The 25,821-nt window shown below is 38.6% G+C and overlaps 3 protein-coding genes across 6 annotated transcripts in view; 1 reads left to right on the forward strand and 2 right to left on the reverse strand.

Annotated features, from left to right (window-relative positions):
* The first annotated feature begins 1,704 nt into the window (after positions 1-1,704).
* On the forward strand, positions 1,705-8,748 carry thoc1 (THO complex 1). 2 transcript variants are annotated; one of them, XM_074651586.1, is made up of 21 exons: positions 1,705-1,845; positions 2,050-2,123; positions 2,215-2,275; positions 2,390-2,459; positions 3,166-3,284; positions 3,381-3,429; positions 3,512-3,607; positions 3,689-3,771; positions 3,864-3,937; positions 4,126-4,234; positions 4,363-4,497; positions 5,069-5,169; positions 5,288-5,354; positions 5,498-5,548; positions 5,666-5,736; positions 5,871-5,966; positions 6,139-6,204; positions 6,322-6,405; positions 7,726-7,873; positions 7,974-8,058; positions 8,296-8,748. In XM_074651586.1, exons 1-21 carry the CDS (start codon positions 1,798-1,800, stop codon positions 8,598-8,600), a joined length of 1,992 nt encoding a protein of 663 aa, XP_074507687.1. In that variant the 5' UTR covers positions 1,705-1,797; the 3' UTR covers positions 8,601-8,748. The 2 variants fall into 2 exon arrangements, with proteins under 2 accessions (XP_074507687.1, XP_074507688.1); XM_074651587.1 differs by having other exon boundaries at positions 8,323-8,748.
* Positions 8,749-8,800: 52 nt separating this feature from the next.
* Positions 8,801-18,144, reverse strand: usp14 (ubiquitin specific peptidase 14 (tRNA-guanine transglycosylase)). 2 transcript variants are annotated; one of them, XM_074651588.1, is made up of 16 exons: positions 17,935-18,144; positions 16,627-16,772; positions 14,928-14,960; positions 14,704-14,808; positions 13,370-13,473; positions 13,189-13,247; positions 12,956-13,086; positions 12,742-12,822; positions 12,547-12,629; positions 12,259-12,373; positions 11,973-12,038; positions 11,754-11,846; positions 11,537-11,665; positions 11,346-11,409; positions 10,014-10,121; positions 8,801-9,883 (listed from the first exon to the last, which is right to left on the reverse strand). In XM_074651588.1, exons 1-16 carry the CDS (start codon positions 17,948-17,950, stop codon positions 9,738-9,740), a joined length of 1,479 nt encoding a protein of 492 aa, XP_074507689.1. In that variant the 5' UTR covers positions 17,951-18,144; the 3' UTR covers positions 8,801-9,737. The 2 variants fall into 2 exon arrangements, with proteins under 2 accessions (XP_074507689.1, XP_074507690.1); XM_074651589.1 differs by having other exon boundaries at positions 8,993-9,883; positions 11,346-11,404; positions 11,535-11,665; positions 17,935-18,110.
* A 2,102-nt stretch (positions 18,145-20,246) lies between these two features.
* The window catches only part of rock1 (Rho-associated, coiled-coil containing protein kinase 1), a 36,866-nt gene continuing 31,291 nt past the window's right edge, over positions 20,247-25,821 (reverse strand). The window contains exons 28-33 of one of the 2 annotated variants that reach the window (XM_074651591.1): positions 24,489-24,559; positions 24,268-24,356; positions 24,035-24,113; positions 23,603-23,864; positions 22,464-22,671; positions 20,247-21,827 (exon numbers count right to left, since the gene is read on the reverse strand). In XM_074651591.1, the coding sequence (XP_074507692.1) occupies positions 21,824-21,827; positions 22,464-22,671; positions 23,603-23,864; positions 24,035-24,113; positions 24,268-24,356; positions 24,489-24,559 (713 nt within the window). In that variant the 3' untranslated portion in view covers positions 20,247-21,823. Of the gene's footprint in view, positions 22,272-22,463; positions 22,672-23,602; positions 23,865-24,034; positions 24,114-24,267; positions 24,357-24,488; positions 24,560-25,821 lie in introns of both variants that reach the window. The other variant, XM_074651590.1, reaches the window with a different exon arrangement.

Raw genomic sequence — 25,821 nt, forward strand, 5'->3', positions numbered from 1 at the left:
CAAATAAACCCCAAATATCACCCATTTACAACCATGTTTGAGCGATATCACTTAGCCCCCTCATACCTTTCCTGCACACTAGGGCGTGATAGTTTCACACATTTTTTGATTAAAAAAGAACAACAACATGTATTTGAAGTGTTAGTTAATAATCAGTGTATTTGGAAAGCTCTCTCACGTGTGTAGTTTCACCAGGCTACAAGCAAATCGCTGCTGTAACTGAGTCTGATATTTTTTTTTAATTCTGCAACAAATAAGATTTCTTTATGATGGTGGTATTTGTCGCTTTTCATATAAAACACATTATAGTAGGTGGCACAGACCTTGCTGCGTTACTTCTGGTTTAACTTTAAGGCAAAAACATGAACTAACAATTAAATATAATCTAGTTACTGAGCAGATTCATGCACGTGTCTCTAGACATATTTAATAATAGCAGAATTTAATGTTACAACTGAGCTGTGATATTAAAGGGACTATTTGTAACTTTGTACGCGCATAAATGTAGCGGGTCATCACACATGCGCGCTCGCATATGCGCGTTCGCGTGTAGCCGCTGTACCCTCCTCCTCTGCCTGCTCGCCTTCACTCAGACAGCTCAGCTCGCTCCACCTCTAGACGTGAACGCGCGCTCACTCCTCACTGCAGAAGAGTTAGTTTAGCTCTGAGAATATCTAGTGAATGTACAGGGGACGTTTGTGCAGAAATAACTGCTGCAGCTCCTCCAGACCAACAGAGGTTTTCCGTGTCTTGTGAAGTGACGGAGCTCTGCAGAGAGTTACGTAGTCTTCTCGTTACCTACCGGGTGCCGGTGTCTCCTCTGCTCTCTCCGGCTGCGGGCGGAGAGAGCAGGGAGACACGCTGGAGAGCTCCGCTGCCTCAGCCTGCACTTAGGCAAAAGCCAACACTAGGATCAGATCTAAATCATGTTCATGGAGAGACCTTCGACTGGTCAGCTAACATTACTGCCAAGCAGCTGAAATATAGAGTGATATTGTGGTTTTAGCTGACGTGTGTCGCCTCACTGTTTTGAGTGATGCTCGTTCAGGTATATTGAGAGCGAGCAAGCGCGAGCCCGACGCTGACTTTCGTTGATTTCACGGCCACAGGTGTTGCTGTTAAGAAGCATTTCTGAAAGTTACAAATAGTTCCTTTAAACAAAATAGATTTAAAATGACAAAATACATATTATTATATTATCATTAACAGTATATTCCTTTTTTTTAATTGCAAGACAAAAGACAATACATTAACGCAACAACAAGAGGACAACAAGAACAGTGAATACAGGCCAGTTATCACATTTCTGCCATAGGACGATAGAACCAAATGGTGTGTGTGTGTGTGTGTGTGTGTGTGTGTGTGTGGGCGCATGAGCGTGCGTACGAGCATGTGCCTTGGTGTTGGGTCTATAGAGTGGATACATGGAGAGAGGAGAGGTTAATGAAATATATATATATATATATATATATACAGTATATACATATACATACATGCATATATACACATACATACACATACATACACATACAGCATATACACAAATAAATACACAAATTAAAAAAAAAAAAAGTAAGTATTTAACTAAGGCTAACTAAGGGGAAGCATAGGGAAGGAAATAACTAAATAAATGAGCAAGGAACATAATTAACTCTAATAATAATTAGACTTATAATAACAGTTATAACAATTAACCGCATATATTCCGACTCAGGGAGAGAGACCCTGAACGCACCGCGCCTCCACAAGAAGAAACCGGAAGGCGTGAAGCGCAGTTCCGGTTGCCATGGTGTAGAGATGTCTCCGTCCTTATTCAATTTTGTCGACGCTAAAGACAAATTTACCGTAAGAACTGACTTTCTGAATTAAAAACAAGTGTTATTATGAACTACATCCCGTAATTATCATCACAGCTAACTAGACGGCAGGCTTGTTATTGCGAGTTATCGCGTGTTAGTGTTCTGTTAGATGACGTCAGTGTTCTCACAGCTAACAGGTAGCTAATGCTAACTAACGCTTCATGTTGTCTTCTCTCTCAAACACCTGCAGGCTTCTGCCAGACATGCCCTGGTTGGTAAAAACAGCAAACCTTTGATAAACACGTTCACCCAGTTCCCTGGGAAGTAAGTAATGTTCATTTAGCTGCTGTATGTGTAAGTTATGAATACATGAATGAGTCTTTTGACTTAACTTCACTGTCTCTGTGTGTTACAGTGAGACAGAGAAGAAGACCACGCTGGACCAGGCGCTGAGGGGTGTCCTTGGGGATCAGATTGTAAGTAAATCAGCTGCTCATCTCTTATTTTTATTTCAATAAAGCTCGTTAAATGAACCAGGCTGTGTGCGAAAGCCTGACATTGTTGTGTTTTGTGTGTGTGTGTGTGTGCAGGTTGAACAGAAGGTGAACTGTGATGAATACTTGTCTCTCATCTACCTGAGTATTGATGCAGTTACAGAAGGTATGTTACCCTTCTGTGTATTTGACTTGTGTGGAAAGACAACAGTGAATGAAGGAATACTTGTTTTTGTGTCTGATCATTGCTTTGTTTATACTAGACTTTAAGCATTTGATGGTCAAAGAAAGACACCACACACTATGCATCTTCCTAAATGATAGAAAAGAAAGTAAAAACTAAATTGAGACATTAACAGCTGCATATATTTGAAAGATTGGAGTACAGTTCTTATTGTCAAGGCATTACCTAACCTCGCTCCATCTTATGTTAGTGACTTTTTGATTCCTTTTAAATTAATTTTATTTATTTATTTATTTTCAAAGTCTAAAACCTTGAATGTCCCTTACCTGCTACTCTGCTTTTACACTTGTTTACCTCTGTCCATTATATCTTTGTCATCAAAGTGCTCTTATTTGCGTAGTTGCCAACTTAATTTCATTGTAGTACTGTATGTGTTCTTACATGTGACATGAGGTTGATCTTAAATTGTATCCTATTCACATTTATCAATTTAACGGTCATTGCTACTCCTGCCACACATTAATGTCACTAATATTGTTGTCATGTGCATCAGTACAGACAGTGTTCTGACTACATACAAACTGTTCCACAGTGTGCCTTAAGTCTTTCGAGCAAGCTTTCTCACCTCACACAAAGCTTAATACTTGTGATCAAGCTTTTGCTGTCTGGTTTCACTCTCTTCATGTAGGTATCTGTACTGCTACAACTCCTTTCGTCCTGCTGGGAGATGTACTCGACTGTCTTCCTCTCGACCAGTGTGACAAAATATTCTCCTTTGTCGAGGAGAATGTCTCCACATGGAAATCAGTAAGTAAGCTACAACCTCTCGGCAAAGGCAGTTGAAGTATTTCTCCAGCATAATACAGATCATTTAATCACTGTCTGTACTCGTCCTTTCCCTAGAACTCTTTTTACACTGCCGGGAAGAACTACTTGTTGAGGATGTGTAATGGTAAGGATCCTTTTTCATTCTTGTTGATGAACAAAACTATTATGTTTCAACATGTTTGTAACACACTTCTCAATCTGTGTAGATCTTTTAAGGAGACTTTCCAAATCCCAGAATACTGTATTCTGCGGGCGAATCCAGCTTTTCCTGGCACGTCTTTTCCCTCTGTCTGAAAAATCAGGTAAATACTGCATTTGTGTATGTTATTTTTGAATAAATAAGACAATATCAACCCCTCCCGGATAATTTGTGTTTATTCCAGGTCTCAATCTGCAGAGCCAGTTTAATCTGGAGAATATAACAGTGTTCAACAAAAATGAACAAGAAAGCACTCTCGGCCAGAAGGTAAAGTATTGTCACCTTATGACGGTGAGAATTTTTAGAAATGTAATCTAAAAATTTGAGTTTAATCTTATTTCATGGTTCCATGTTTATAGCACACAGAAGAAAAGGAAGATGGCATGGAGGTGGAGGAAGGAGAAATGGGAGAGGATGATGCTCCTGCACCATGGTAAGTGAAAGTCATGCTTTAAAATACACAGGAAAAAAAAAAAAAAAAAATATATATATATATATATATATATATATATATATATATATATATATATATATATATTTTTTTTTTTCATATATATATATACTGTATGTGTAAATGACAGATTTGCTTGTTGTGAAAACTGCATCTATTATTTCTTTCAGTTCCATTCCAATTGACTACAACTTGTACAGAAAGTTCTGGACACTACAGGACTACTTCAGAAACCCTGTGCAGTGTTACGATAAATTCTCGTGGATGACATTCCTGAAGGTAATGCGCATTAGCATAGAACATTTTACACCCTTCCTCTCCATTTTGTCAGATCATAAGAGATATTAAAGTAGATGCTAAAAAGCAATGTCTCACTGCCCATGTGAATTCCTGTTTGCCCTGAACAGTTCTCAGATGAGACCTTGGCAGTGTTCAAGAGCTATAAACTGGATGACATGCAGGCCTCTAAGAGAAAGCTGGAGGAGCTGAGAGCATCTGCAGGAGAGCACGTCTACTTTGCCAAGTTTCTAACAAGCGAGAAGGTGAGAAAACTCTTTTTCAGTCCAGAAATAATTGTGTAGTAGCTGTTTTTTAGCATGCTCCAAGTTCCTCCAAATTACATCTCACCCGGTCAATTGCCAACTTGATATCCTAATGCGCTATAATCTGTTCTCATCACAAGGTATCACGCAGTCAAAAACTTATTGTGATCCAAACTTAAGCAGACTTCTCAGCACCTTCTCACGTTGTCCAACCCTTTCTTGGCCATGCTCACTAAAAACTGCATTACGGCACGATCACCCCTTCGTAAATAATAAACTCTGTATTTTAGCACTTTATAACATGATAATGGTAAAAAACATAACCTTAGCATACGCTATTCAAACTATACAATAACTGTAGTATAAACTTAAATATTATCTGAAATTATGTAATGTCACGCCAACATAAACATTTTTACCAAATATGAATATGTACTTGAGTAGCTCTTACACATTGGCAGTTAATCAAGGTCACATAATAAAGTCACATCATTTTCTGTTTAGTCTAGATGAGATATTACATTCCACTTGGTAATAATAATAATAATTAATAATAATTCTTCATTTCCAGCTGATGGACTTGCAGCTCAGTGATAGCAACTTCAGACGGCACATTCTACTGCAGTACCTCATCCTCTTCCAGTACCTGAAGGGTCAGGTTAAGTTCAAAAGGTGAAGCATATCTCTGCTCTGACTTTGTAGAATGGTAAACAAAAAAATGTGTGTGATTAAAAACACAGTCATCAGTTGTCGGGGGTTCATATTTTGTAATGTCTTTGTCTTCGTGCAGCTCCAGCTGTATTCTGAATGATGACCAGACTACGTGGATTGAAGAGACAACTAAACTGGTTTATCAGGTCAGTCCTAAATCACTCTGACGTACTATACTATAAATAAATGTGCATCACTGTCTTTCCAGTTTTGATTTCAAGACTTACCTGTCATGGCGTCCGGAGAGAGGAAAGCAAGCCTGTATTAATCTGTGACCTTCCCCTTGTAGCTGCTGAGAGAGATCCCTCCTGATGGAGACAAGTTTGCCACCATGGTTGAAGTAAGCCAATCTTTGTGAATACTATTATTATATATTAAATGAAGCTCGTCCGTTCACATTCTGTCAAGTTTGTTGTTAGAGTTCTCCGTACACTAGTGACGCTGTTCTTCTTGACAGCACATCCTCAACACGGAGGAGAACTGGAATGGCTGGAAAAATGAGGGATGCCCGAGCTTTGTGAAAGAAAGGTACAGCAGTCTAACCTTACAATGTAATCATGGCAGATAACTATGTTTTCTGATTGATTTGTACATCTACTAGTAGATTGTGGTGTGGCATGCCAAAATTACAGTTATGGTCACACTTTTTCCCTCTTTAACAGGACAGTAGATGACAAACCCAAAAGACCCACCAGGAAAAGACAAGCTCCAGAAGACTTCCTTGGAAAAGGGCCGGACTGCAAGATCTTCATGGGAAAGTATGTGCTTACCTCTGTAATAGTAAGCCTCTATCCTGCAAAAATACTCTGTGCAGGTCATGTGTTTGTCTGCAATATGTGGAGACAAATGAAAAGAGATCTATCATGAATAATTAATTGCAGATCATGTAGTTTTTTCTTCCATAATTCACACTCTTCTGTGTTTCGTTAGTGATGAGTTGACTCGGCTGTGGAACCTGAACCAGAACAACATGGACGCTTGCAGGTCAGAGAGCAGGTCAGTGGAAACGGAAGGAGGCAGTTCTCATCTACACTCACATTTACCTTTTTGTACGTATCAGAAAATGGTGTTTGTGTGTGTTGTTGTTTTTTAAATCTGATGTCTTTCATTCAGGGAGTTCATGCCGTCACTGGATGAATTCTTTGCAGAGGCCATTGAACAGGCCGATCCTACTAATATGGTGGAGGATGAGTACAAGTAAGTTTGCATTGTGACATGTGTCATCAGAACTTTTGTAAGTCAGTTTAAAAGTGGGAAAGAGCTTTTGCCCCAAAGGAGCATTACAGGCTTCATTCCCAGTTTGTATGCCTCCGCGACAGCTGTGGCCGGAGGCATTATGTTTTTGGGTTGTGATTACACTTTGGTGTTCGAAGGTCACTGTGATCTCACAAAACACGTTTTTGACCATAACTCAAGAATTCATATGCTATATTATGACAATTCCACACAAATATCTAATATGATTAAATGATGAAGTGATGACATTTTGGACAGACATGGGTGTGAACTGCAAATAGACTGGTTGACGGAGGCATACAACTGCGAGGCTGTAATTCTAGTTATGACAGTTAAGACATTTTTTATGACTTACTATACTATGACATTTTATGGCAAACTGTGCTATGACATTTTTATGACTTTTTTTTATAGCATACTATCCTGTGACATTTTTGACCTTTTTATAACATACTATACGAAAGCATTTTTATGGCATACTATTCTATGACTTTTTTATGGAATACTATACAATGACATCTTTATAACTTACTATACAATAGCTTTTATTTTTATTTTTATGACATACTGTACTTTGACTTTTTTTCATGACATTTTTCACACATTTTTTTACATACTATACAATTACTTTTTATGACATACTATGACTTTTTTTCATGACATTTTTGAATTTTTTTTTATTTGCTTTTTTTTTTTACATACTATACAATTACTTTTTCATGACATTTTTCAACATACTATACTATGACTTTTTTTATTTATTTTTTGACATACTGTACTATTAACTTTTTTTTTTTTTTACATTTTTCGACATACTATACTATGACTTTTTTATTTTTCTCTACATACTATACTATGACTTTATTTTTTCGCCAACTATACTATGACTTAAAAAAAAATTTACATACTATAATATTACTTTTTTTCAACATACTATACTTTATTTTTTATTTTTCTCTATATACTATACTATGACTTTTTAATTTTTTCGACATACTATACTTTGACATTTTTTGACATCGTATACTATGACTTTTTTATGACATACTATACTATGACTTTCTTTATTTTTCTCTACATACTATACTTTAAGAATTTTTTTTCAACATACTATATTATGACTTTTTTGAAATTATGGAAGTGATGACATGTTGGACAGACACGGATATAAACTACAATTTGACTGGATGGCGGAGGTATTCATCTGCAATGCGTTCTTTCTATTCTCTTCTCCGTATGCGTTTGTGTGACTCTTCTGTGTCTTCCTGTAAAACAATGAAGGGCTGTGCGGAACCCAAACTACGGCTGGCGCGCTCTGAGGCTGCTGTCCAGGAGAAGTCCGCACTTCTTTCAACCAACTAACCAGAAGTTCAAGAGCCTGGCAGACTACCTAGACAGCATGGTCAGCAAACTGGCCAAAGAATTGCCGGTGAGAATTTTTTTAACTTAAAAAAAACAACAAAAAAACAGTATTCATCCAAAAGCTTTTGACATATGCTGATATTGTGATTTTCATCCCATATGTGCAGAAGGATATTCCCTCTGAAGAGATCAAGACCGGAGAAGAGGATGACGACGATAATGGAGACAATCTTCTCAAAGACAGCAATGACAGTGAGTCACTTTTTCAACTCAATACCTCATCACCATTCAGCTCAGCCATTACCTATATTTTCATATCCATCTGTTTTTAGTTTTAAATGTATGTATATATTGTATATTCTAACATGCATCTTCAACTAAAATTGAACATACTCCAGTTTATCCTTCCCTCAGCTTGCCCTCTGTATTTTCTAGATCCTAGTTTCGATGATTTAATCACCTTATCCGCTCATTTCCACCCTTTTTTAGATCAAGAGTCTATTGTCTTTCTTACAGGTCCGAGCATACAAAGCAAGATGGTGTCAAACCAGCAGATGGATGACATAGCAGCCAAACTGGGCGCTCAGTGGAAGATGCTGGCGTCTCATTTGGAGGTGAAGGCGGCAGAGTTGCGAGAGATTGAAACGGACAGCGAAGATGTCAACATGCAGGCCAAACTGCTGCTCGTAGCCTGGCAGGACAGAGAGGGAACACAAGCTACTGTGGAGAGCCTGGTCACAGCTCTGAACGCTGCAGGGTTCTCCCAGATTGCAGACAACCTCAGTGAGGCTTAAGGTAGATCATTCATGACCTCCATATTGTTGCAGCATCCTTTGTCACACCAAAAACAATTGGAGACTTAACATTTTTTGTATGTAGTATAGGTTGAAACTCAAGTTTTTCACTGTATAAAATCCAATAAATGTTTTTTTTTAAAGAAAACATGTGTCAGACTATTCATTATGATCCCAGGCTCACATTAAAGAATCTCACATTTTGGTATAACAGTTTATTTTCACCACCTATGAAAAGCAATCAGTCAATAACTTATTACAGAGTGTTGATGTTTAGGTCTTACACATTGTGGCAGGGTGTTATGGAGACCTGCAAGGAGAAACAAAGTGAAGCATAGCCTTTTAAGAGTGGAGATGTCAAAGGCTGAAATCAGTGTCAGTCAAAAACAATGTTCAAGGCTTGTTGAGCAAACCATCATGGTTGAATCTCAAGTCTTTATTTAACCACACACAGTTCATCACAAGGGCAGCCTGTTCTAAACCAGTTCCCCAACACACTTCCCCCAAAAAAGCATTAGTGAAGATTTGGCAGAAAGAACCTCATCTGTCAATACATTTAAGAACAATTCCAGGAGATGACGCGAGCCAAGCACTTAAGAAAAGACCTGAGATTGAACCCGAGTTTCCCCAGAGGGCCAACAGGTGAACAAGGGCAAGTCTTTTACAGTGTTAAGTGAAAATCTCCATAATACATCTGAGAAGATACAAGCCAGAATGTCGAGGACAACAGCTTGGCTAGGCCTTTTTGTACAAGTTGATTAAATGACTAAAGAGAAATATTTTGCTTTTATGATATGAGCACCTTATCAAAGGCTTTAAAAAATATACAATGTGTATAAAACATTTAATGAAACTGCAGAGCCAGACTTTAAGCCCTCTTTCAAGGAGCCAGTCCAGAGATTGCCTCTCGTCATATCTCCATTTTCAAAGCCCACTATAGTTGAATATTTAACACCATTTGACAGAATTTGTTTTACAAGCATCCGTGTTGGTTACAAAAACAAAAACAAAAAAATTAAGGTCATCAAATCTTTAAAGACACCAGTTTTATTGCACATCTATGCAGACAGTGCTTAGAAATGGCATTTTCGTATGCGTGTTGGATGTTGTCTTTGTCTTCTAGGAAATCTTCCACAGCTACTGTTCCTCTTCAAGTATTTCCAGCCGCCGGGGGCCGTACAGTAGAACGTATGCTATATGCCAGTCCCCGCCACCGGACAGTCGCAGGATATCCTCTGGAGACACCAGACTCACCTTGTCGTCGTCAAACTTGACCCACTCATCTGATGGAGGCAGAGACCACAGGAAGTATTAAGTTCCTGAACATCTGTGTACACTTGGGATTTAGTTCCACTGTGCTTTTATGATTTGTGTATGATCTTATTCATTATGCAGTGTAGAACAACTGCTTACCTTCTTTCCTCTTGACCCATCCCACATAGTGACCTGATGAGCTAGAGCGGCCTTGGTGTGTCAGCACAGCCTGCAGGTCGTAGTAGCCGCTGTTGTTGGAACCGAGGTCTGTGGGATAAACAGCAGCATGTCAGAGGTCCTGCAACTTTGGCTAATAATTGACTGAAATAGCAGACCTTAAAAAGGGGAAACTCGACCCTCAAATGCCATTACACTGCTAGATACCCCAGTGTGGTGCTCAGCATTGTGGGAGAATTTAGGGGCTGTTTCCACCAAAGCGTTTGTTTCCTGAGTCCAGCGTATTTTTTAATGCCACGTATTTACACTATGGTAAAAACGCCAGCAGCATGATGAGGCACTGGGTGTCCATTTTTCGCAGAGTGCTGCACATTTGGCGATTTTTTTTCAGGTCGCCGAGAGTTGAAAAATATTCAACTTTGGGTAAAACGCTATGTTCGTCACTTTTTACCCAGTTGTCCAATCACACTGGAGGGGGGGGCGGGACAAACGGCCTACTACAAAGACGTGATTAAATGTGTTTATTATTATGAGTAGGCTATGTTGCACTCTTATTGTGTATGTTATGCTATTGTTTTTTACTGTAGACTTTACATGTCTGGAGCACTGGACCAAACGAATTTCCCCATGTGGGATAATAAAATGTATCTGAATCTGTATCTGGACAGAACGATCGTACTCCGCCAAGATGTTTCTTTGCCCACAAAATCTAATGAACCCACATAAACCGTCAGCCTTTCCTTCAAGTCCTCTACCTTGTGCTGACATGTTTACTTCAGCGGATATTCCGTATCATAGCAACCAGACGCAAACCAAAGCCTCTCAGCTGAAACAAAACGCTGGGATAAAAAGAAACGCTTTGGTGGACACGGCACCTTTGAGATTTGACATTTCATTTTGACCTTTGGTAAGTGCAACAAGCAATAGTATTAGCACAATATGAGAAAACGGCTATCTGCCTTTTCAACAATAGATTTATTGCTGAATGTTTGTGGAAGATTGTAAAATCTGAACACAAGCATTTTCTGTGATTCTGGATTTCAGATTCATATGCTGTTATAAAATGTGCCTATACTGTGTATTTTTAGAATGGATGTATTGATTAAAGGATCTTATTTCTTAAGCATCCTCGTGAGTGCCTGGAATCAGATTTTTTTTTTGTGTGCCTCTATCTTTCCTCGTATGCATTGTGATAAATGCATTACATGAAAAATGTTATGATGTATCCACAATTGCATGTTTTTGGCAGTGTTTTTGTGTGGATTCCCCCTTTAAAAAGTGTACAGAGGGTGTCAGCGTCATGTCCCAACATACCATCAGGGCATGAGAAAGGCTCATATTTCGCTTTTGCTGCATTTGGCTTCTTCACCACCACCACCTAATGCAAAAACCAAACAAACAGAAATGTGAGAAACTACACAAATGGTAATCGCACTGTTTGATAAAGTGGGAGCTTTTCTGCTACCTGAAAGGTAGCGAGACAATACGATATAGATGGGCCTTACCTTTTTCTGCTGGTTCTCTAGGTTCTTGTCCTCGACCTCCTTGAACTTTGACCTGATTGGCTGCATTTTCTCCTGGAGCTCCGCGGTGCACAGCTCATAGACATCCAGCATGAGTGGGAACTTGACATCCTTCAAAAAAAACAGACAATATGTTAGACTCTGCGTTAACAATAGTGAGCCCTGTTATAATTAGAAATTGTGAAGGCTCAAGACAAACCTTAAGGACTTTTGCATTGACAGACTCCTTCTCTTTGTAGAAAAATCGGACCATTTGAACAGTCAAGTAGGCAGGGAGACGGCTGAGCTTTGACTAGATGGAGAGGTAGAAAACATTTCAGAATATACTCAATGAACTCATGTTTGTAAAGATAGCAGTAAGCAAGACCACTTCTTTCAAATGTCCAAGAGAAAATTAAAAGGAAAAGGAAAAACTTACAGATTTTATATACAGCGCATTTCTTTCCAAGGATGGAGACATTTTTGTGATTTCTTCCTGCAGTCTCTGGAGAGATAGAACAGGCAGAAATATGATTTAATCCTTGTTACCCTGAAGAACCACATTCCAGTTTGTCATAAGAATGTTGTACTTGTTTCTTTCTCTCTGGACAAACATAAATCATCCAAGTATAGTTTTAAATATTCAAGATACCCAAGTTTACCCCTCTTTCCATACATTTAGAAATTTATTCAGCTGCGTTTTGTTTTTGGAGTCTGATACGTACCAGTCTTAGTCCTGTTGCAAGGTATTTGACTTCTTGGTTGATGAAGCAACTGAGCTGGAGCTGGCTTTCCTTGCCCTTGATTGGCTCCTCATCCTCAGCCTCTGTGCATTTCATACTGAACAGGCGAGTTAAGAAAAAGTCCAGCGGAGTAAATGTCACACAGCTGAGAGACTTCGCTGGTTACAACTATGACACTACACACCACTCCTTAAACAAATCAAACCATACTGAAGCAAGATATAAGACGTCGAAAGATGCGATAAACAAAAAGGCATGCTGCAAGGATACGCAGTTTCGAATTCTACGCCGAAATACTGGTCGATTAAGTTCTTCTTTGTAGAGGCAGAGGCAGCTCCGCTCTCAGCCTCGGTCTAAAGATTGGAAGACAAAAAGCAAAAATGGAATTCGTCTACAACCAACTATCAATTACTCTCATCCTTTCATCATAAAACAACACAAGGTAAAGAGAACAATAGATTTCACCTCCATGGATGTCTCTGGCTCTAGTGGCTCCAACTTTTGCTGAAGCACTCTCATCATCTGCAGCCAGCACTCGTTGGCATCCTGAGAGAACAAAAGATGAATAAGTAATTGAAGCAAACAATGCCAAGAAGTGAGATCATATCCTGATATTTTTCATTCAAAGTTTATTAGAAGAAAGCAGGTACAAGGCACATGGCATGGCTGCATTTCTCACCTGCTGGAGGTACTGTCCCTGGTCCCCCTTCTCAGCAAACTGTGGAAAGGCCATGTGAAGGAACTGCAGCAGAATGATGGGTGGCAGGCTAGATGAGGTCTTTTCCATGGTCTCATACAGGTCACGAAGGGCTGAGGATGCAAGGATGTATACATATTAATTTTATATGCATTAGTAAGTTGAAGACATTAGTATATGCCTTCAAATGGTAATCAATCCACTATGCCTCATACCTGCTGTGATGTATTGTGATGGTGCATTTGCCCCTGAAGATCGCAGAGCACCTGCATACCTAAAGGGAGAGAGAGATGAAAACAAAAAGCTAATTTCCAGCAGTGCATTTCAATAACTTAAACAGTGTTTCTTTATACTCTCGTATTATATTCTGAGACCCAATAATAGCAGAAAACCCACCTTCTGAGTGCAGTTTTGAGCTCTGGCACAGAGCGCAGACACTGCACTGTGGCATTCATGTAACAGGTGTTGCCCAAGTTTGTCAGACCACAAGGCAGCTCCATCTGAAAATAACAAAGAGAAGGATAAGTTCCTCTACAGATATAAAGGTATTTTTCAACATACTATACTATGACTTTTTGTTTTTACATTTTTCAACATACTAGACATTTTTTTAGACTTTTTCGACGACATTCTATACATGTATTACTTTTTTTATAGTATAACTGACATTTTTCGACACACTATACTATGACATTTTTTCGCGACATTTCTCGACATACTAAAATGTGACTTTTTTGCATGACATTTTTCGACATGCTATAGTATGATTTTTTTCATTTCATTATTTGACACACTATAGTATGACTGACTTTTTTCAACACACTATACTAAGACTTTTTTCATTACATTTTTTACATACTATGACTTTTGTATCACGTGATATAAGTGACATTTCAACGGTCATGCAGCGCAGCACTAGATTTTTAATTAGTAATACAAGGAACCTTATTTTGTGTAATGTTAAGACATGTCTTGGGATTTTTATGAACATATTTTAAACAATAGCAAAATCAATGTATATTCAAAACTTTTCCAAAACATTGTGGAAATTCAAAACCATTTCCAGACCTGGAGAACAGTTATTCTAATTTCATAACTTTGGGAACATTGCACAGCTAATTAGAAATTGTTTGCATTTGCGTTTTTTCCTTTTTTAATGAATTTTTAGTTGAATTTATCTTTAATTTACAGTCTTAATTACAGTATCCCAGAGTTTCCATTAGTGCGCAGAAGTTACAGCGTTGTGAGGGCTGCTATGGGGACCGGTTACCATATGAAATAATTACATTTTTGTGGATTTCACAAATCAGCTACGTTTATAACAGGACTCTTTGCTTTGAGGAACTGACAATTTCCTAACCGAAATGTGACTGCAGACGAAACAGCAGCACAGTATAAGTTACACAGCAGTTTGTAGTTCACATGCATTAAGTGTTCAGTGCACAATCCCTCCGCAGTAAAAACATTTTTGTAAAAAGTGCCATAATTCATGACGATAACAAAACAGCTTTCTGACTGCAGCTTGATTTGTTAGATCAACACAAATGCTGACCTGACGAATCTTCTCATTTTAAGAAGCTGACCTCCCAATAGGGCATACAGCATACTACTGTATATTTAATGTATTATGTTCTCTATTTGGTAAAGATGTTTAACTGGCCAAGTCAGCACGGAAAACAGCAATCACCATATTTGTTTTAGGCATACTGGTAATTTGCAAGCTTACTCACCGCTGAGGCCAACTGCTCCTCAGTCATGTCCTCTACAAACATGGGCCGGACAGCAGGCTCCTCAGGCAGGGCTTCTGCTGAGCCCATCATCAGTAGAGTCATTCCCTACAAAAAGAGCACAATTATACAGACATTCACTTACTTTTTAAAATGCATTTGGTGGTATAGCTCTGTGAACTAAGAAATACTTCTTATATGCATTTAAACACATCTTAAATACTCACATTTTTCAGTTTAATGTTCCCCCACTCATCATCCTAGAATAAGGACAGGACATTGGTTAGCTTGTTAATAACAGTTGAATGACAAGGTGGCTGCGATTATTTTTTTCTTATAGTCAACAAAAAAAACACGAAAAGAACAAAACCAACAATGTGTCAGTTCATCTCTCAATACTTTCCAACTTCTCTACCCTGTTTGTGGAACTCAAGCCTATTTGTCACATGGTTTCATTTAAAAGCAAAATGCTCAGTACATTCCTACAACAGCTGGGCATTGTAGTTTTCAATAAACACTACTCAAACTAGGGGTGTAAGAAAATATAGAAAATATTGCAATATGTTTTGTGATACTGTATCAATTCTCAAAAACGCATTATTGATTTTTCATTAATAACAGTTTACATGCAAAGATGGACTAAGTCAATACTTTATTTCATTTGTAAAGAGATGCACTCTCTCAGTCTACGTGCCCTCTCAAAGTAGTGCTGTGATGTTTGATGTTAGAGACTGATTAAGGCAAATGCAGATCCCACTGTTGAGATTGTATGAAAAAGTTAACTTTTTTTTACTCAGATTTTATGCATATGGTAAGCATATATCGCCTCGCTTACAGTATCACAATTATATCTAAAACTAAATATATATATATCATGATATTTAGTGTGTCGCCAGATTCTTGCCAATACACAGCCCTAACTCAAACAGGAGTAAATAGTGCATTTGTTTACTACTATTTTCAGCTGTGGAATAATGCACATATGTTTGTCTTGTGAATATCTATAACAGCAGAACAGGTCACTGCATGCAGTGGTGTGGCTCATTGGTGTGTTTTAATTGTTTTTGGACAATGCTCAATGGTATATGGACTTGCATTTATATAGGGCCTTTCCAGTCTTCCGACCACTCCAAGCGTTTTACACTACACGTCAGCATTCACCCATTCGCAAACACATTCATACAATGATGGCAGAGGCTGCCATGCAAGGTACAAACCTAATCTAAATACTCATTCATACACTTTGGGAGAAATTTGGAGTTAATTATCCTGTCCAAGTAATTAACTTAAAGGAGCTGGGAATCGAACAGCCAACCTTCCAAATGGTTGACGACCCTCTCTATCTATTAGCCATTATAGCCTGTGTAAATCGATAATGCTATGACAGGCTTTGGCTATGCAGGCAATGCTTGTTAGTTGGATCAATAGATAGATAGATAGTAACTTTATTGATCCCGAGGGAAACTCAAGTTTCCAGCATCACAGTTCCAAAGTGCAAAACATGTTAGTAAAAAGGCAGTAAAAAAGTTAGTAGTGCAAAGTACAAAAAAAATATACCAGATATAAAAATACAAGGAGATGAAGAAAACTATTAAAACTGAATATAGTGCAGAGTAACAGCTGTGATACATGACTATTAGAAAAGTGAATTTAGTGCAGAAGAGACTGTTAAAAATGAGTATAGTGCAGGGTAACTCCAGTAGCTTAGTCTATGAAAGTGCACTGTGTGCATTATTATCTGTCCTGCAGACCGTCCTCCTTTGTCTCCAATAGTTGTTTTTTGTCTTTTCGTGGGATTTGTGAACAAGAAAAAAAACATAGTATACTTGCCAAAATCCTTTTAACAAAAGAAAACCTGCAGCACAGTATTGTTTCACATGCACCTCAGAACCAAGATTAGTGTTGTGTTGTTGTTCATATCAGTACCTTCAGAGTGCCTCCTTTCACCATGACCTTCTGTCGGTCTGGCTGAACTCCTGTCAGGGCGAAGAGCTGAGCCTTGAAGACCATGGGTGGTTCCTCAGTGTTCAGCTCTACTGCATCAAACTTCTCTTTGCCCCATTTCACATTTACTGGGGAAAAAAGAAAAGTACACATACCCACACGTTAGCTTACCAGAGGGAGTGATACAGGGAAACACCATAACTCAGTCAAACTGCTGCCAATGTATGACACAGCAGTTAGTTAGCAACAGTGAGTTTGCTCCATCAGACAGCTAGCTTCAGTCCAACTGACTGCCGAGCTAAAGGCAAAAGTGAAAGCATACATATAGATAACGTTACAGCTGTTTCTGCTGCCAATGCAATGAGATAAAACGGCATTTAAAACATCCACATAAGATTAGGATCATGTTAAAAAAGGAAAGTTCTATAACCATCGTTTGCTTTCAATAATCCACAAGTCTTTATTAAGGCTAACTCATGACATGGCTAGCTTGGTTAGCAAAGCTAGCTTGGGTTAGCAAGGCTAGCCTGGTTAGCATGGCAAGTAAGGTGGTGGTTTTAACTAGTTATTTAAAGCAATTACTACTTACTTACTAATTTACTAACTTGGGTTAGCAAGCTAACCTTGCTAACCCAAGGCTAGCTTGGTTAGCTTGGCTAGCAAAGTTAGCTTCGTTAGCATGCTAGCAAGACTAGCTTGGTTAGCATGGCTAGCAAAGTTAGCTTCGTTAGCATGCTAGCAAGGCTAGCTTGGTTAGCATGGCTAGCTTGGTTAGCATGGCTAGCTTGGTTAGCATGGCTACTTAAGCTAATAAAAGGCGTGATTCTGTTTCATACGGGTATAAAATAAGACATGTTCATGGGTTGAGGTAGAACAAGCATACAGTTAAAGAGGTTTAGTTGTGATGATAAATAACTGCTTTAAATAACTAGTTTAAACCACCACCTCACTTAGTTAGCTAAGTGTTAGCATGCTAACCTAGCTGGCACTTAGCCGCAGTAGCTAGCTGGTTGATGTTTAGATGCCAGTTAGAGTCGCATACAACACCTCCTGTAAACTCTACTAACACACTGTGGCAGCAGTGTAACACTTCTATATGTCCTCCTGTCTCTAAATATATTGCTTTTTGTTGTAACAACACTGACAGACCACCGTTAGCATGCTATAAGCTAGCCACGTTAGCATTCTAAATGTCATTTTCTTCGTTACAAACAAACACGTGTGAGAGTGCAGATTTCTAAAGCCTCTTTCAATGTGCAAGTAACGGGTTGTATTAGATTAACATCATACCTGTAAACACCGGCATGTTTGGCAACCTTTTTACTTCCTCAAGTCTTTGTTTTTGTCCTGTTTCAGTCCACCGACCGGGGCGCGATGTGAAGGAGTTGAGCTAGCTGTTCGTTCTCCAGTCTGAACTTCATTCAAACACAATGACGCTGCAACAACACGCTGGGAAGCCGATCGATGCGTGCTGACATCTGCTAGCCATCCTGCCGCAATGCAATGCACCCAGACTACACACACACACGCACCCTGATCATGGTTGCACAGATCATCCAGGAACATTCATTACAGCATTTATATGAGGAGAGGAGTTGTTGTTGTTACTGATGTTTGCTCAGTCAGTATGTTATGAAACTAAGTAATTAAGTAATTTTCAATAAAAAAATTTTAGATTAGATTTTGTGCAGTTTTATATATGTGCAAATAAATTTAAAAAAAATAAAAACAGTCCACTTTACAATGTCATGGACATAGCTATAGGGTGGAGTCATGTAAAATGGGCTACTTTTTGGTAAATGGTTTATAAGACCATCAAATAAGCTATGCAGAAGATCTAATTATATATATGTTTTATAAATGGAGGTAACCATAAGAAACCTATTTGAAATTTCTTTGGAATTACTGCCAAATTACCCCAATATTTACCTCAAAATGTATCGAAAATTGCTTTATTATAAACATTATTTAATAACTATATTCCGCTATTTCCCAAAAGTTGGTAATTTATTTAATACATTTCCAGGAAAATAATACAAAGTTAATTGATATGCTTTATTTCCATGTCTGCTGATAAATAAATCATAATTAGCAAATACATTTTAAATTTCTTAAAAAACTCAGCACAGCCGCTTATCAAGCTTAAGGCCCTATTTTAACCATTATATGCTATTTTAGCATACAATTATTAAATAATGTTTATAATAGTCATTTTCGATACATTTTGAGGTAAATATTGTAGTAATTTGGCAGTAATTCCAAAGAAATTTCAAATAGGTTACTTGCTAATTATCACCTAAATACCATGAAATTTGTGGACCTGTAAAATGAAGTGTTACCATAAATTTAATTTAGGCTTTAGAATAGCTTTTTAAAAATAATATTTCTTAATATAAGGAAAACCTGTCTGCCATGGTGGCAGGTGACCTGAAATTTTTCACCTGCCACAGCCAACATTTACCCTGTGATTTGTCAGGTGGCAGGTGCTAATTTCATTCCCTGATTACATAAAATGTGAAAGAGGAAAAAATGTCAGTCAGATGCATATTTACAAGTATGCTCGTGTGTGTGTGTGAGAGAGAGAGCCCATTAGCAGCTGATTCAGAATGCTGCTGCTAGAGTCCTCACCAAGAAAGTGGATCATATCAGTCCAGTTCTGAGGTCTCTACACTGGCTCCCTGTCTCTCTCAGAACTGATTTCAAAATACTGCTGCTGGTTTACAAAGCACTAAATGATTTAGGGCCAAAATACATTTCTGATTCTCTGCTATGTTATGAACCATCCAGACCTCTCAGGTCATCTGGATCAGGTCTGCTTAGTGTCCCCAGAGTCAGAACTAAACATGCAGAAGCAGCGTTCAGTTTTTATGCACCAAATGTTTGGAACAAACTCCCAGAAACCTGCAGGACCAACTCCAACTCTGAGTTCTTTTAAATCAAAGCTTAAAACGTTGTTTGCTGCTGCCTTTTTATTAAACCAGATAATGATATTATACTGCACTAGAGCTTTTACTCTTGTGTGTTATATTATATTTTAGCTTCTATCCTAGCTTGTTTTCATTTTCTAATCTTGAATGTTTTTATAACTGTTTTAATTATGTCTTAATGTTCTTTTGCACTTTGTCGCAATGTTCTTGAATGTTTATGTAAAGCACTTTGAATTGCCCTGTTGCTGAAATGTGCTCTACAAATAAAGCTGCCTTGCCTTGCCTTGCCTCAGTCCACAACACTTATAGCAGGTGATTTTTTTTCTCCACCACCATATAAAAACTCACCTGAGCCTGTGTATCCTCATGACTGAGGCACCATGGATGGATTAATCTGCTTGGCCCCTTATTCCTTATATTCTGTGTGTAGTGTGTACAGTTTTTCTAAGCTACTATCTAGCCCAATATTAATTGTGAGGTAATTTGATTAAACACTGAAATAATGGTCACAAAATTACATTTGATCAAGATTAGAAATGAAAACCCAGAGCCCACTTTAGGGCCCTTGACAAGTTGGTTGATGGTGTGCTACATATTCCCAAACAAATTCTCAATTAAATGAACACAAATATGAAACCCAGGATGGGTATCTGTAGTGAAAACTAGTATCCAATGAATGATAAAGATATGTTTATTGACATATCCATCAGTGCGGACTCCAATGCAATTAACCATGCAAATTATCCAAGACAAGAGTAGATCATAGTTCCAGTGCTTTTTTTAACTGAACAAAAAGTTACAAATAAAAAGATTGCGGAGGTATTCCATAATCCTTATGTCTCTCTCATTATATACACTGTGGGGGGTTTGCATTAACGGGACCGTGTTAGAGAAACAACTTGTAATTGTTAAGGACAATCATTGACACAGGTGGGCTCGCTTTAGGTACACCATCCCGAAATTTGTCTTGTGATATGAACCGAGTCTAGGGACTTTGTTTTGACACGCTAACTCTATTGCAATGTGTCCATAAAGAGGTAATCTAATATATATATTTTATATATTCAAACCAGAGAAAAGAAGTTCCGATAAAACCACAAAACGTGTGGCGATTTCTTAAAAAATAAATGATGGAAGAGTTAAGATTTGTCTTGTTTTGGAGGAAAAAAAGAAAAAGAAAAAGAAAAACAGATATGGCAGTAAAATCAATATCCAAACGTTAAGGCACTAGGTGGGCCAAATGCTACACCTGTTTAGTCTACAAATAATTTACAATTCAAACAGTGCAGTTTTACATTTGTTAACTTAATGTTTTCCTTTTGAACCATGTATCTATGAATCAATGTAAGGCAATACATTACAAAAAAATAAACAATACAAGAAAAAAAAAATATTACAGAGACAATGTACCAAATAAACAGAAAAAAAAATCAGTTAAGTTTTAGGACTCCTATATGCCATTACAATGGAATATTCCTTATGGCTTGGAGCAATAAAAATAATTATAATAATAAAAATAATGCATAGATTTAAATGATGATCTTGCATGCTCCTCACTCAATACTCAAAACGTCTAATACTTTTGTCCCAATACTCTGTCCAAAACCTGATAAGTGACTTGCAGAGTGATAAGAATAAAGGCAACAAAGGCCAAAGATATTAGATGAAGGCATCAGTCATTGTTTTTTGAAGCTGGAAACAGAAGTTTGCTTGCATTTAAGCTTGAGTATCTGTCAGGTGGGGGAAAGAAAATTATAAAATAGATATTCATTCTCCACCCCTGAGTCACTGCAGATCTGCAATCCCTGTATGACAGTACCTTAAACTGAACACATACTTGCAGGAGTCCCAGCAAAACCCCCTTTTACCTTCCCATTTCCATCATAACTGTCACATAATATGAAACACAGAATGTCTCCATGACATGAGTCCCTCTATCGCTCCACTGTCCATCTTTAGTTCAAGAACGAGTGTGCCATCTTCTGGTAGAAATGGAGAGCTGCAAGTCTGTTGAGTTGAATGGCGGTTATCTCTTGAATGTGGAAAGGTGGCGGAGGAGTTGGGGGGCGGGTATCAGGCCTCTTAATGTCCATGATGCCATTGTGTCTGACATGTGTTGCAATTTTCCAGCGCTGGATATTTATTGATATACTCTTTCTTTTTTAATGAATTTTCTATGTAATACAGGTTTCTCCGTTTTTTGAGGATGAGGAAGGAGGGAAAGTTTAGAGTCCAGAAAACGGTTCAGATGGTTAGCTGAAACAAAAAGCAGAGACAGGTGTCCAGTAAAAGAGAGACACAATATCTTTACCCTGGTTAGTAAGCCGATCTAAGTCAACATACAACGGAAAAGCTGGTTTACAGACACGGCGACACCGTTAAGACCTTTGCATCATGTTTGACAGGTAAAAATCCTTTATGCGGACCATTCTAACGAGTGTTTAAGTTAGTTACTGAACCCGACAACACATTAGTGCCAATTAGAAAAAATCCCAAGTGTCAACTGGAAAGAGCCCAGGAGTCAAACAAGCAACCAACCAACCAGGAAGTGTCTCGTGTTAGAAACACCCAGTAACAATATTAATAAATAGAAAAGCTGTAGAGAAAAGTCTAAAAAAACACATCAACACTTTCTGAAGAAGTTCCTGTCAACAAGTGCTGGATGTTGTGTCTGCTGCTTGGAGGCTGGACTGCGCTCTGCTACAACACAGGAGACAAACAGCAGGTCACGCGACTGACTTGACCACATCTCAGCCCACCAGATGGGATATAATAAGACTTCTGACTGCAGCAACACCCTCACTTACTGCCTAAAACAACAGTACAGTGCCTCATTGTATGTCATGCAAATATGTGAAAAGCCTAGATACCGGTCACAGATTGTCAAGTTACCTCAGCTTTCCTGTATTGCTTTTAGGGTTCTTGCGGAAGGACTGGTTTGGTCCAGAGCGCGTGGACATAGACCGAGGAGAGGCTCTTGAAAATGTGGATGGTGGGGTTTTGGGAATCTTCTTTCCGAGGTGGCCGATCCATTTCTTCTGCTCATCTTGGGTCAGAGCCAGCAGGAGCATGTCCCGGGCAGAGGTCACATCGTAGTTTACTGCAAGGGAGGGCACAAAGTGTTCAGTGTGCAGATCAAGAATCAGTTTCTGACAAATGTGACCTCAAAAAACTACCACGCATGTAAAGGTTAGCCACTAAAACAAAAGAAAAAAACAGCTTGTTTTGCTCAATCAACAGTCCAAAACCCAAACACATTCAGTTTACTATAAAAGATTAATTGTTTAAGCTCTACTTCATGGTAAAGTTAGTAAAGGGTGTGGCTGTATTTACTGTATGAAGTCACTGACTATACTGCTCACACATACATTACATTTATATATCTGACAACTTGTTTTGTTTTTAATTCTAAATTAAATGTATTTATTTATTTATTATTATTTTGGTTGTGTTATGCAATATTAAAGGGTCTTTGTGAAGTTTTTGACCTCTAGTAGCACTGTGAAGCTCATTTTCTGAGTTTTGTTTATCTTATGCACGTGAACTAGGATGCATATGTACGCCTGTGACACAATACACGCTATTCCACTGATCAACAGGTGGCAGTAGGGATGTCACGATACTAGAAATTTAGTAGTCAATACAAAGTGAAATACCAGTGAAATTTCACGATTCCCAATACGCAGTTTGATAGCTGCTAAACATTGATGTAAACCATGTATGATTTTTTTTTTTAAAAAGGCAAGTGTTTTATGAGGAAGGAAATGCATTCAACATGTGTGTTAGGCCTCAAGGATACACACAATGCGTTTTGGTGAGTAACACTGAATGTAAACTTAATTTAGTTTTTTAACAAGGAAACGCCACAGGGGTCCTTTAAGTTCCGAAAGCAGCAAGTAACTTATGTGCCACATGTAACTCAAACTCTTCAAGAGTCAATGTTGTTTATACAGTAATTTCTGGAAAGTACTGTAAAACATGATAGCTGGTCTTCTTGTTCATCAGAACTGCTTAGACACCCAAGGACTTACTTTTGCAAGGAGCAATAACGTCCTCCTTTTTGTCGAGGTGGTCCTTGTGGCACTTGACGTGGCAGCGGCGACACTCCAGCGCCGGGGGCGGCTTGAAGACGTGCCACAGAGGCTTGGAGCAGGCCTCGCAGTTGGAAGGGAAGTGATATAACGTGGGGATGAACTCGTGGCCTTTGTGTGGGAGACAGTTGGTCTTGTCGCCCTGAGGGACCGTCTCCATGTCCGCCTCCTTCCTGCACTCTCCCTCATTGGCATACAGAATCTGAATACAGACAGAGAAAGAGAGAGAGAGAGAGAGAGAGAAAGGGCCTCCGTCAAAAACACTCTGCACTAAAATAAGCATTTCTGGGGCTGAACAGAGCTTCAAGGAATCAGAAAACAAACAGAACGCAAAACATGAAAATCCAGAGAGCACAGGAAGAAGCGTCCAACCTGGAATATCCTCGGAATCTCTTCCGTCTCCGCTCGGTACACGTCTCCTTGTGTGACTGGTCTCACGTGAAACAGTTTGCTGTATGAGAAGGTACAAAAATCAATCAATAACACTATTACTTTCACTAACCTGTAAACACAACCCCTGCAACATGAGCTCTTTTTCTTGCAGCAGTATTTTTTCAGCAAAACTTTGACCATCAAAAATGAGCACAAAAGTAAAAAGTACTTACTCGATATCTAGTACCATTGAGGGGTTGGACTGTTCCTTATCCTGCTCGTCGTTGTAGAACAGAATCTTCTTGCTGCTCACTACCACATACTGCAAATATTAAAACAGGATAATGAGAGGAAGACGGATATTGCCCTCGAGGGACAGGCAGCATTCTCAACACAAGACTTCAACACAATGCAGGTGCGCAGAGGAAACACCAAATAAAAACACACGACATACCTGCTTCTTCCATCCGTATCGCTTGATATTAGCACGGTTAGGAATGGACAGCCAACCCTCCAATCTAGATTCTGAAAAGCAGTCAAAAAAATTACAAATCTATGCAATGAATCAAATGCACTGTGGGGAAAAAAAGGCCATGCAGTGTTTAAATCTAAAACTCAACTTGGGGAAAAAATGAAAAGTTAACTGACAAAGGTCATAATTGTTTCAAAACACCAAGTGAACCCCTTAAGGAGTTCTGCCAGCGTTAATGTGACTGCACTGGAGTAGGTGATTAGAGATGAGTTTAGATATCCCATGCTGCTACTACACACTCCCCATGCAGGAGGAACATGTTACACATGGGTTAAGTCCTTTTTACAGCATGTTAGCAGATTTTATCATTTCAAATTATGTTAAAAAGCTCTTCAATAAGACTTTTGCTGCAAGAATTAGTATTTATTTTCTCTCAAGTAGCTTGATCACTCACTCCTTTCACAGAAACAACCATGTGCATTGCAGGTTTTATCCATTATTTGGTGCTAAAATTACAATTTTCAAGTGCATGCAGCTGAAAGAACACAAGTTAAACGGGAGCAGTGAACTAAGAGGGGCTTGTCTACTGAACGTGAGGGAGGTCTTTGTGTCCAAAAACTTCTAGGTGAACATGCCGACAAAAAAAACCCCACTAAGAGTGTTAAGTGTTTGAAGCACACAGTCCCATGAATAAAAAACAAACAAACGGTGCTTTCAGTTTCAAGACACGTTTTGAAAGGTGCTGAGAGTGAGGCTGTAAACCTCACACAGGGCGTAGTCTAGTATGACGGTAACCTCTGATCTGATGTGGTTACTTTACCGTTGAGGCTGACCTTGTGTGACATCAAGCAAGTTCACTCTTTGCTTTAACATCCCGTTAAAGTTTGTCTTATCAAATTTTGTTGGTCTGACTGTTTTGACAGATATTTTTTTTTCTCTCCACTCCATCAGACGTCTTTCAAAAGTCTTGTTGAATTCCCCCAAAAAAGATGGGAGGAGATTTCTCACCTCCAGGAAAAGAATACTTAAAAAAAAAAAAAATCAGGGGCAAAAAGACACAAACACAATAGCTGCAGCAGCACAGGCCAGGCAAGAGGGGCTCGTCCACTCAGTTACTCACAGAGGGAAAGGAATAGACGTTACAAAGATAAGAAGAGAACCGACTGGACATGAGGGAAATAAAGAGAGAATGATTTAACCACAGAATATATGAAAACAGACCTGGAATAAGGCACATTTGTAAAGAAAGATATGTGTCAGAGGAGGGTACAATCATGAATTTTGAACAGATGTTAATCATCAGTGTGGCAGCGTG

The sequence above is a fragment of the Sebastes fasciatus genome, chromosome 11 (genome assembly GCF_043250625.1).
Source record: "Sebastes fasciatus isolate fSebFas1 chromosome 11, fSebFas1.pri, whole genome shotgun sequence".
In the NCBI taxonomy this organism is placed as follows: Eukaryota; Metazoa; Chordata; class Actinopteri; order Perciformes; family Sebastidae; genus Sebastes; species Sebastes fasciatus.

Excerpts from the sequence above, each read along its gene's own strand:
- thoc1 (XM_074651586.1), top strand. The coding sequence starts at position 1,798 with ATGTCTCCGTCCTTATTCAATTTTGTCGACGCTAAAGACAAATTTACC. Across the intron at positions 2,460-3,165 it reads TATTGATGCAGTTACAGAAG|GTATCTGTACTGCTACAACT; the intron begins GTATGTTACCCT and ends CTCTTCATGTAG. Across the intron at positions 6,406-7,725 it reads ATGGTGGAGGATGAGTACAA|GGCTGTGCGGAACCCAAACT; the intron begins GTAAGTTTGCAT and ends AAAACAATGAAG.
- usp14 (XM_074651588.1), bottom strand. Across the intron at positions 13,248-13,369 it reads CTCAAAACTGCACTCAGAAG|GTATGCAGGTGCTCTGCGAT; the intron begins GTGGGTTTTCTG and ends CTCTCCCTTTAG. Across the intron at positions 11,666-11,753 it reads TCAATGCAAAAGTCCTTAAG|GATGTCAAGTTCCCACTCAT; the intron begins GTTTGTCTTGAG and ends TTTTTTTTGAAG.